Source organism: Amphiprion ocellaris, chromosome 24, assembly GCF_022539595.1.
Source record: "Amphiprion ocellaris isolate individual 3 ecotype Okinawa chromosome 24, ASM2253959v1, whole genome shotgun sequence".
NCBI classification, from domain to species: Eukaryota; Metazoa; Chordata; class Actinopteri; family Pomacentridae; genus Amphiprion; species Amphiprion ocellaris.
Genome location: NC_072789.1, coordinates 21316301 through 21328189, shown reverse-complemented (window position 1 = coordinate 21328189; position 11889 = coordinate 21316301). Strand labels below are relative to the sequence as shown.

General features: G+C 38.0%; 1 protein-coding gene across 2 annotated transcripts in view; it reads right to left on the bottom strand.

Moving 5' to 3' along the window:
* nlgn4xa (neuroligin 4 X-linked a) overlaps positions 1–11889 on the bottom strand; it is a 111549-nt gene that overhangs the window by 68819 nt on the left and 30841 nt on the right. Inside the window, exon 3 of one of the 2 annotated variants that reach the window (XM_055008511.1) lies at positions 6918–6974. The exons of the other annotated variant lie outside the window; for it this stretch is intronic. Coding sequence (XP_054864486.1) covers positions 6918–6974 — 57 coding nt within the window. The remainder of the gene's footprint in view (positions 1–6917; positions 6975–11889) is intronic. 2 annotated transcript variants of the gene reach the window in all.

The following is an 11889-nucleotide window of genomic DNA, read 5'->3' as shown; positions in this document are numbered from 1 at the left end:
AAGACCAGCTTTTTCATGATATTCTAATTATATGACCAGCACTTGTAAATCTCAAGTCTATGGGAGGTGGACTCGCTCACACTCGCCGGCTGCCCACTGCCTACCCAGCTACCCCAGCACACCCAGGAATGACTGGTTGAAGGCAGTATTCTGGGCCATCTCCTCCCGCTGCAAGGCCGCTTCATTCTCTCTTGCCTCGCTGAGGAGCAACCAGATGTTCTCATCATGCTGGGCATGACTCCACTCCTCCTCAGCCTGCATCTCCACAAGTACGCTGGGAAGGTCCAGTTTTCTGTGGCCCCCTTTCCTCTTGCCTAGACCAAAGACAGAAAAGTGATCAGAGTCAGCTTTAATGGCCAAGTAAGTACACAATATACACGGAATTTGGTTTCGGCTGTTGGTGTCATCCTAGGAATATGGAAGAGAATAATAAAAAATAAACTATAGAAAGAGGAACAGGGAGGAAAAAGAAATAGTAGTAAAATAGAACACAATATAAACAGAAATGTACAGCTAGACTGGAATGTATGAACACATTAGCAAAATGGTAATTGCTATAAACACAGTAGTGGTGATTTTTGTGTACAGGGCTCTGTAGTCCAAATGTCCAGGGTGAGTGGGGTCTCTGATGATGTTTTCTGCAGTCCGTACTATGGGCTGTAGTCTGTTTCTGTCCTGCTGTGTGGTTGATCCAGAGGTGCACAGGACAGATCGGATGACTGCAGTGTAGAACTGGATCAACAGCTCATGTGGCAGGCCATGTCTCCTCAGCTGTTGTAGGAAATACATCCTCTGCTGAGCCCTTTTCAGGAGGTCCTGAGAGATTGTAGTCCCCAGGAGCTGGAAGGACTCCACAGCTATGATGTGATGTGTTTAGCCACCCGTCCATCCATTTTCAATCATGATCATGTCTTTGATACTTTAATAAACTTCTGGCACTCTTCGCTTTAACCAAAGCACAAGCAGTAACTCCTCCACCACAAACAAAAACGACGTGGTGTGAACTTCATTTCATCCTGTGCACATTTTGGAGTTGGTAAGAACAGCTGTGTTTTCTCATTTTTATGTATATTTTCATTCAGTTTCACAGCTACCTAGTGACTATAAGAAGAATGGTTGCAATACTACACTGCACCAGAACGTAAATTAATTAGAGTGACTTACTTGTTAAGTCAATGGAAAATAAATGCAGCTGCATGTGTTCTGTTTATGTGTCACTGTAGCTACATGTAGCTTTCATCAGGCGTTCCTGAGCTGGCTGCTGCACAGTTTGCATTTACACCTGCCTGAATTCTTGGTCGTTGGTCTCACTGTTCTGATCATGCTTGCAGGCATTTACACCTGTAGTAATAATAATAATGCGAAAATCAACCATGCTCTCTGTTTACCGTGTCTTACCGGTGATAAGACGGTGCTGTTGACAGGGTCGGTGTCGAAGCTGGTGCTGGAGAGGAGCTGCTGCTGGTGGTGGAGAGGAGACAGGGCAGCCGGGGGCTCCGCGACGGAGGTGGAGTAGGCTTCGCATGTGGAAAGGGATTCTTGAACAGAAATAAACACTCACTCTAAGTACAAGAAAAACACGGCATGCTGACTGAAGTATTAGCTTCTGAGAGCTAAACGTTAGAAACAGCAGCACGAAATACAAGCAGAGCACGGAGTTAGCGCCGATGGCTAACTAGCTATCTTATTGTCTGCTCCAGGAGACAACGACGTTACTTTCTAAAAATACTTGTTTGCTTAAAAGAAGCTTGCCACCAATGGAATAAATGATGTATAAGTTTCTTGAAGTCACAAAACACTCACCGTTCTCGAACGTCTCCAACAATGCAGCGGCTGAGTCTCCCTCCTGTTGCTCGCCGGTGCGGTGCCAGTAAATAGCTTCCATGAAACCTCTTCCAACACCTCCTGGTTGACCCACGCCGGCCGTTGTGGTCCTGGGTGGACCGATAGTCACTTTTGAGCTTTTTCAGCTTCTCCCTACACTGCTTCTGTCCTCTTTATATACAGTCTACTGTATATGTGAGCGGCCATCCGCTCAGAGACCTCCTGATAAACTTTCTCCGTCCAGCTCTCTCTGTATTCTTTGGTCCACCACCAAAGACAAAGTCTCGACCTCTTCATTCACCCACGGTACAGGTCTGGCTGTCACATTAAAATTATGAAGAACAGAGAGTTTCGTGAAGAGCAATGCACACCGTCGCTGTTTACAGTCATTTTTTAATGCAGGATTTTGTTTTCGTGCTGAAGTTGCTCTGTGTCGTCACTCCCTGTCCAATCAGTGGCCTGCACTATGTAAACGCCACATTATCGGCTCATCTCAGCTCGCTGGGAACCTCAGCCGAGAAGGTGCTGAAAATTAGTCCGTATGGAAACGCTCGCTAACAAAGATGAGACGAGCCGTACCGTGCCGAGTAGATGCTTGTGGAATCGCGGCTAAACAAAGACGAGCGGAGCCGTGCCGCGCCGAGTAGGTCCTAAAGGAAAAGCGCTCGACACTCCGAGCATCGCTGCAATTTGACAGGCTGGTAATCCACAAAGAACGTGATGTTCCAGAACTTCCCTCGGTATGCCAAACGCCCTGGTCCCTGTGTGTGCTCCTGTTGCACCCTGGTACCAGAAAACCGGCGGAGTACTTCCTCTAAATTTGCAGTCACTCTACGGTCAACATCTTGGTCGGAAAGTGCGGAAATAACTTCAACAACTTCAATAAATTCCTCTGCTTTACACGCTACATGCTCGCGGTCAGCAGGTCCTGCTTCCACATACTCTGCAAGGTCTAAAATATCTCTCACCAACTCTCTAGAAAGTTCACAGCGACTCTCCCTCTACACAGCCACCATGTTTAGAAAGACTTCTACTTCCGGTTTCAAGGCAGACAAAAGCAGTGGATTAGACTAGATTCACGTTAGTCCCGCCCACGGACTTTGACGGGCGAGGTTGACAGATAAAATTAATTCATGATCCACTGCAACACAAGGACCATGAAATAATTAATTAAATCGTGAAATAATGAAATATGTTTTTTACTTAAAATAATTGTTATTTTAATAAATTAATGACATATTTAATAACACATTTATGTATTTAATTCCAATTTTAATTAATTAATGACATATTTAATTCCAATTTTAACTAATTAATGACATATTTAATTATTTAATGATATATTTATTTAATAACACATTTAAGTATTTAATTCCAATTTTAATTAATTAATGACATATTTAATTCCAATTTTAATTAATTAATGAAATATTTAATTCCAATTTTAATTAATTAATGACATATTTAATTAATTATTTAATGATGTATTTATTTATTTAATTTTGGCACTTTTAGTCCTCCATACTTGAGCTTGTAGAATTTTTCATTTTTTTTAAATGTAAAACTGCCTCTTTGCAAATTGCATTAACGTTGCTTCATTCTGCAAATGAGCACGAAGCTGCACCTAACTGGTGTCCCTCTATCTTCTCGTCCTCCTGAAGTGACTCACAATTAGTGCAGAGGTGCACACAACATGCAGAATATATCCAATTCGAGCAGCGCTTGCCAGAAAATGCTCATATTTTGACTGAAATACGGCAATAAAGATGTCCGCACTGTTATGCTTTTTGATTTATGGACAAAAATTTTAAAGTCTGTGTTGTTTATATCCAAATATTGTGCAGATTTTGAGTTAGCTGCACATTTTTGCTTGAGGACCTTAAACCTTTTATTTTAGCAGAAATGCTTTAAGTTATTAATGGTTTAATTGCAAAATGTTAACTCCTTCATGTATGTTTCCGAAATTTCCAGAATTTTACAGAAAACAGTGGCCTTCATGAGAAGAGTCTCCTCAGTACTGTTTGGGAAACAAATTAGGTTTTTGATCTTGCTGATGCTCCTTCACCAAATTTTGGTAATTTGGGTTACTGAGTGTCAATTTTAGCCAATTTTATCCTTGTAGAAATATAAAATCTGCGACGCTAAATGTCCAAAAAGTGAAGAGGCTTACTAGTTATCTGAAGTAAATGTCTATCCAAGTAACAAGCCATAAATTATTCAGCAGAATTTTTAGATTTTTTTTTTTTTTTAATCATTTTGTTCCTGCAAGTCAACACTCAGGGTTCATTTACTGATTGCAGCTGCACTGAAACAGGAGGAAATAGATCAATTTACTTGAATTATTTCTGAAACTCACTGTAGTTTTCACTGTAACAAATATTCCACTAATATTCCAGTAGAATCCGTGCTCAGCAGTATTTTAGTGTACTTCTACAGTCTGACTATTGTAATTTACCTAAACAGTTAATTACTGTGATGTTAATATGAGATTTACTGCTCGACTGACTGGAATTTTTAAATTATATACAGTTTTATATCATGTTGTCATAAATAACAACGTGTCTTCAATGTTTCAAAACTGAGAATTCTGTGTAGAAGTACATACAGCACTAAAACATAAAGTGGTTGGCGGAGGAATAATTAGCCAAAAGTAGTTAGTTAAAGTATAACACATTTAGCTAAAAATAATAGTTGGCTAAAATTAACAGATAGTTGGCTAAAAGCAATAAATAATTGCTATAAAGTAACAACATCCGCATGTACCCCAAATGATTTTTATATATATATCCACCACAAACCTGGTTGGAATCAAATAAGCTTTGGTGTATGTGATGGCAACTAGTGACAACTACCTAAAGGGACTGAAAGATCCAACTTACAGATAAAAAAATATGACAAGTTATATACCCTGGGGGCCGCATGGACCCCAGATACACTGATGAGGGTTAACTTAACTGAGCTTAGCTGAATTGAACTTAACTGAGCTTAGCTTCACTTAGCTTTGCTTCACTGAACTTAAGTTAACTGAGCTTAGCTTAACTTAACTTAACATGACAGAAGAATATACTGTATGAGTACAACACACAGACACATGTATATTCAGTTTAACAGCTGATTTCTGGTTTCCATTCATCATACGGAGCTTCGTGGATTATACCAGATCATAAAGGACGTTCTGCGAGGATCATGTCCAACATCACTCTGAGAGCAATATCTGTAAAAACTGAAAATCTGCCCATCATAAAAATGCGATTCAGAAATGTCACTGCCTTTTCTGGCCATAACGTGTGTCTTCCCGGGAAAACAAACGTTGCCCTTTAACTAAAACGCCTCCTATGGCTTTTTCACCTCCAGTCATGTGCAGATCCCCACAGATTCCCAGCCACAGTGAGGAAAAATCACTGCGGCGTTTGGTTATTATCATGCACAGGAGCGAGGTGTTAATAGAAGAAGGGAGAAAAAATAAAAAAAGACGTGGCAGACATTTTCTCTGAGCTGCTGATGAACAAATTTCCACTGTCAAAACAACATGGGTTAGTGCTCATGCTTCACCGAGCAATGGAGGAAAAAAAAAAACACGGAAGATGTAGAGGGGAGGCAGGGACATGTTTAAAAAATTTAATTCATCAGAGGAGGCAAAATAACATGCAGAGCTGACTCCCGATCACTCCAGTTGGTAGAAAACAGAGGAGAAAAGGACTTCCTGTTTAGAGGTGCCCTCAGAAAACGTCTTCTGATGTACAGTACGTCGGTCCCAAAGAGGAAAGAGGTTAATCACAAAAACGAAGAGCGGAGAGGAGCTCAGGTCAGGAATTAAAAAATAAAGGAGGCAGACTCTCAGCGAACAGCAGTGATTTGTCGGAGAGAGGTCACATGACCGAGGAGTGGGAAGAATTAAATGTTTTAAATTAATATTTGCTCTATTCTACTGTAGCATCTGATTATATTTTACCCGTTAATGGAGCAATTTTGTCATAAATTCTACTTTTTAGGAGTGTGGACAGATGTTTTTATTAAAAACGTCAGCAAATTTACACCATTTATTAGCCGGAAATAGCAAAAACAGAAAGAAGTGTCAGAATTTTTAACTGTGCGGTTCCATCTAATGACTTAAAAGTGATATTACATCAAAATCTAGTCATTCAAAAAAAAATAAACAAGAAAAAAACAAAGTTTGCTTTAACCTGATTTTGTTAAAAAGAAAAAGAAAAAAAATCCTCCTTCCTCGATGCAACTGCAAAGCCATTAGCAACTCATCTGCGAGTAACAGTCATGTAGCAAAAGAAAAATCAGGGCTATTCGGTTGAACTGCAGGCGTTGTTTCCCCAGAGTAGATTCGAAACAAGTATGGAAGCTAATCGTTTCAAGAATAAAACATGGAAAAAATGTGTTGTTTCCAAGTATTTTTTTTCTATTTTTGCAAAGTAAATAATCAAAGAAATTCAATAAAATTTGATAAATAGACCCAGAAACTTGTTTATAGGGTTAACATGCATGAAAAAAAGAAATCTAATAATATATAGTAGTAACTATGACATCAATAATAAACCTCGAGAAGAAATGAACACATGCACAAATGCACAAGTTTGGTAAAAAAAAAAAGACTTTCATAGCAATTTATCTGTTCTCTGCCTGTATATTTTAATTTGGTCACTACTTTCAGTGGCCTTTTCAAGATAATATCAAAATGCAATAAGTAAATTAAAACAAAAAGAAAAGAAAACGAGGGATTCTATTTAAAACTTGTGAAAAGTTGATGTATAAAATATTGTAATAACTGTAAAACACTCCTAGGTAACTATTTACCATTAAAAACTAACTAATTAATTATTTAGTCACAAAAATAGCAAAAAAATAGATTTCATAATTTGTGTTTTCTGCTTTTTCATTACCTTTTTATAGTAATTGTTTGCTATTAAAAAGCCAAACCTCTGCCAGTCATGTGGTCCTCTCCCTGCAGCTATCTGCTGAGACTCTCCCAAAAAAGAAAGGGTGAGGAAAGGTTCACCTTGTACAGGTTTGCCGTCATGCACAAGTGTCAGGCTTTTATTTAGTTGGTCAAAAAAGGGGAGGAAAAAAAGATAGAAAAATACCTGTTTCACTGCCACCTTTACTGCTGAAATCTGCGCCTTGTCTGTTTGTGTCGGTGCCTAGTGTTGAGGAGAAAAGTAGAATAAGGGGAAACATTTAAAAAGAAAAAAGGACGAAAATGGAAAACCAGTTTTTTTGGTTTTAATCAAAAAGACTTGGTTTGAAAAATGGTTTAGGGTGCAGTGTGGGGGAAAACGAGAGGGTCCATAGTGCTGAAGAGGCTGCGAAGTGAAGAACAGCGTTATCCTGGGAGGGTCAAAACTGCTGTTTGTGACCCCATAGTTCTGTATGCTTCAAACAAATCGGTAGTTGTGATGGATTCACATTTAATCGCATAAAAGAAAGTGTTCTTGAGTGTATCTGATGACATGAGGAACACTAGTGTTGAATCAATTCATCCACTATTTAAATAATCTTACATATTATATATTTTTTCAGAAGTTAGGTGTTGGAAACTTTCTTCTGCAGTTTCCTAGTTTAACGTACTTTGAGAATGTTTTCCAGTTGGATGATCAAAATTTGTAATTTCCGAGTTCTCTTCAATGCAGCGTTAGTGATGGTTCAAGAAGCAACTGCTGAGTGCAGGTTTTAGGTCTGGTCTCACAATAGTACCAAACCTGACAACCTTAATGTGCAGCAAGACTGGAAGAAACTGCACATACATAGCAGTTTAAAAGTTTGGGGTCACCCAGACAATTTCATGTTTTCCATGAAACTCATACTTTTATTCATGTGCTAACATAATTGCACAAGGGTTTTCTAATCATCAATGAGCCTTTCAGCACCATTAGCTAACACAATGTAGCATTAGAACACAGGAGTGATGGTTGCTGGAAATGTTCCTCTGTACCCCTATGGAGATATTCCATTAAAAATCAGCCGTTTCCAACTAGAATAGTCATTTAACAATGTCTAGACCGTATTTCTGATTCATTTAATGCTTTCTTTGTTGAAAAAACTGCCTTTCTTTCAAAAATAAGGACAACTTTTTAACGGTAGTGTAGTTATTGATAGCTACAGGGCTTCCTTAAAACAACAAACTGCCATTAGTACTTTATATACTTCATATATATATATATATATATATATATATATATATATGAACCTTGTATATATACAAAGTTATTGGGGGGTGCCGAAGATTTTTGTCCACTGGCTTTTCAGCTTTTACGATGCTCCTCGAACTACTCTAATTATTTGAATGGTTCTAATGCTGCTTACGTGCAACCTACTGCCCATATTTATTCTATTTCTATTTTATTGATTTTTATTTGATTTCATTTACCGCCCCACACTGTATTGTATATATCGTCTCATTTTTGCATATGTTGTAATTCTTAATATAGTCTTGCTTTAAAGGTACATTTGATTTTATTATTCATTGTTGTCACTTCAGCTTGTTATCAATGCACCATCCAGTGGCAGCTATTTTTTACTTTTGTCATGCCCCCATGTATGATAACAATAAAGCTATTCATTCGATTCAGCATCATTCCACTGGAAAAATTTACCAAATCAAGTCTAAAATGTAGATATTTCATCACTTTATTCTCAATATTCATTCAAAGAAAATGCAAAAAATGAAACATTTACATTGGATTTAGAAAAAATAAGAAAAAAGAATGAAAATTGTGCTCCTCTGTGCAACCAAGAAGCTGTGAAAAACACTGAAACTTTTAGTGTTTTCACAAGTAAGGAAATATATAAAACATGTAATCACTTAGCTCCAACCAACACGTCACATGATGCTAATTAAACTGTGCGACTTTTAGGCTGAACTGCAGACAGAGCTTACAGACAACCAGTACGAGCCAAGTAGCAAAATATCTGGAATATACAGGCACCATTTTTACTCTGCCAAGAAACGCAGTGGAGTTATGACGATCAGCGTATGTTTGTCCGTCTGTTTGTCTGTCTGCTAGCAACATTACTCAAAAACCAATTAACAGATTTGGATGAAATATTCAGGGAAGGTCAGAAATGAGATGCGGCTTATAGTCTGGATCCACGGATTTGCTAAAGATTTCTGTATCATTGTGAGATAGTGGCACAGCGTCACTGTAACTATGACAACAACTGAACACTATGTCAGCTGCCTTCAACGATCACATGATTGTGATCCTACTACAAAGCGACTGCTGCGGACTTATCAGGACTGATCTGTCAGAAATGATACAAGGAATAGTGATTAAATTGTGGGGGTGTTTCTGAGTCCCATCGATTCCCTCCGCCCACTACATATTTAGGTCACAGGATTTGGTATACATACATAACGTACACATGCATAACACACGCCTGTGCTCAGCGCAAGGTCATTTTGTTTGTGGGTACATCTATATTAAATGGCCATATTCTATGGTGCCATGATTTCTGGCTCAAATTTTTTCAAGATTTCAGCCGTTGGAAATGATACAATGACTGAGCAGCCTTGGCAAAGTACTGCGGTCTCTGAGTGCTTTTCACATGTGGGCACTTTAAAAATGTACAAATTGATTCCAGGTTTGAATATTTGTTTTAAAAAAAATCTAAGAAATTCTCTTCGTTTTCATTTTTTGTTTTAATGATTTCTGGCATTAAAACTGTCTCATACTGCACCAAAGACATATCGACCTCTTTCTAGTATTTCATCAAAATCACTTTATTAAAACTGTCTCATACTGCACAAAAGACATATTGATCTCTTTCTATTTCTATTCATGGTTTCCGTAGAGGTAAGGGCTTTACATTGCAGTGAAAAGTGAGCCCAAAGTGAGTAAAAATGTGACAGGAGCAAAAACTTACAGAGAGAATCCTGAACTCAGTCCAAATATTTTGCTCTCTGCGGCAAGAATATGAGCTAAAATGACTTTTTTAACCTACAAATCCATATGTTTCCTCTCATGTAGCCAAGTGTCATCAGAAAACTCAAATCTGTGATGTGTTTTCCAACATTAACAATGCAGCTTTTTATAACACCATTGTGCACTTTCACTAAACCAGCAAGTGTGTCTTGAAAATGGGAGAAATAATAAGGTGTTATTACTACAAGTGGCAGACTCGGTACAAATGGAAGGTTTCGCTGAAAAAATGAGACCCATTATCGACGCTGCCCAACAGCCCTTGAGCTGTTACACTGCTCGGGATGGAGCTCGCTATATTTCCTCCCATCTCCACGAGCCTTCTCCGATCAGCAAATAGCGGAGGATCGGTCTCAACAGGCCCATAATGTGGCGGCACGGACAGGATGGTGGAGTGTTTGCACATTAAAGCTGCTCGCTGCGAGAGCAAGCTGCACAAACACAGGCTAGTGCCATGTTAGTGTAACCCGGCCGAGCGCGAACACCCACATCTGCTCGGGCTGGTCGCACACAGATGTACGCACAACAAACATGCACAGCTCAATAAATCACAATACATACACAGGGGTGAATGTGCAACCCCGCCCCCAGCTTTATGAAATCAATATATCAGTGGATTTAATATAAAGCAGCCAGGAGAGGTTACATGGATGCATGTCACAGCTTTGATGCGCAACTCATTGAACTTAATATACTGGCTGCGATGCAATATGAGTGGAGGGCTTTAGAATAACAACACCAACATCAGTAAGCATGAGTATATTTGATCAGCGTGCACTGCTGCTTTTGCAAACTATGCAGGGGCACAATTATGACTGAGTGTTGCTTAGAATAACTCAAAAAGCCATGCAGTTGAGCTTGTGTATGAACAAAAAAGTGTACAATATTACCAATTTTAAAATTTGACTGCATGCTGGTGCGATCATTATATCAATTACTTCTAATATGTTGCAACTCAAAATTTGTTATCAATATCAAAAGCTGTCTACAACACATGACCCACCACATATATGAAATATAGAATATCTCAACATTTTAATGTCTTTACATACACTACCGTTCAAAAGTTTGGGGTCACTTTGAAATGTCCTTATTTTTGAAAGAAAAGCATTTTTTTAGGACGACAACATTAAATTAATCAGAAATACAGTCCAGACATTGTTAATGTGGTAAATGACTATTCTAGCTGGAAACAGCTGATTTTTAATGGAATATCTCCATAGGGGTACAGAGGAACATTTCCAGCAACCATCACTCCTGTGTTCTAATGCTACATTGTGTTTGCTAATGGTGTTGAAAGGCTAATTCAATAAAAGTGTGTGTTGATCAACTTTAACTCATTTATAGCAACTTCGCCAAATATGGAGCAACTTTAATGAATATAGAGCAACTTCAACTAATGTAGAGCAACTTTAATTCATCTGCACTACCATTTCAAAGTTTGGGGTCACTTAAAAATATTCTTATTTTTGAAAGAAATGCATTTTTTTTTCAAAGAAGACAACATTAAATTAATCAGAAATACAGTGTAGACATTGTTAATGTGTGTGAATGTCTATTCTAGCTGGAGACAGTTGGGTGACCCCAAACTTTTGACCAGTAGTGTATACAGTATACAAATTTACACCACATTTAACAGATGGTTGTTCAGTTATGATCACAGTTGTTAGTGTGCTCTCTAAAAGACACATTTTATTTGAGGAATACCTCATTAACCCAATAAATCAAGAAATTGTTGCCATAAAAATCACCAAAAACAGAAATTTCACCATTCACCAGCCAAAAATTGTAAAACAAAAAAAAGAAAAAAGAAAACAAGACAGAATTTTGAACTTTCTGATGAACTTTGAAGTACTCATCAGAAAACTCCATTAAATCTAAATTTACATCACAATACATCACTTTATTAAACTTAAAAAGTTTGCCAAAAATGTCCAGTTTGGACCAGATCCTGTAAAAATAAACAATGTTGCTTTGGCTGAACAGCAGAACTGTAACAAAAATGTCATCATTAATATATCCACAGCATGTAGAGTCACCATTTTTCCAGTATTGCTCATATCTCTTGCACTTGGAAAAGCTGTTGTACACATTGATTTCAATTAAATTTTTGTAAAATTGATAATCAAAGAAATCA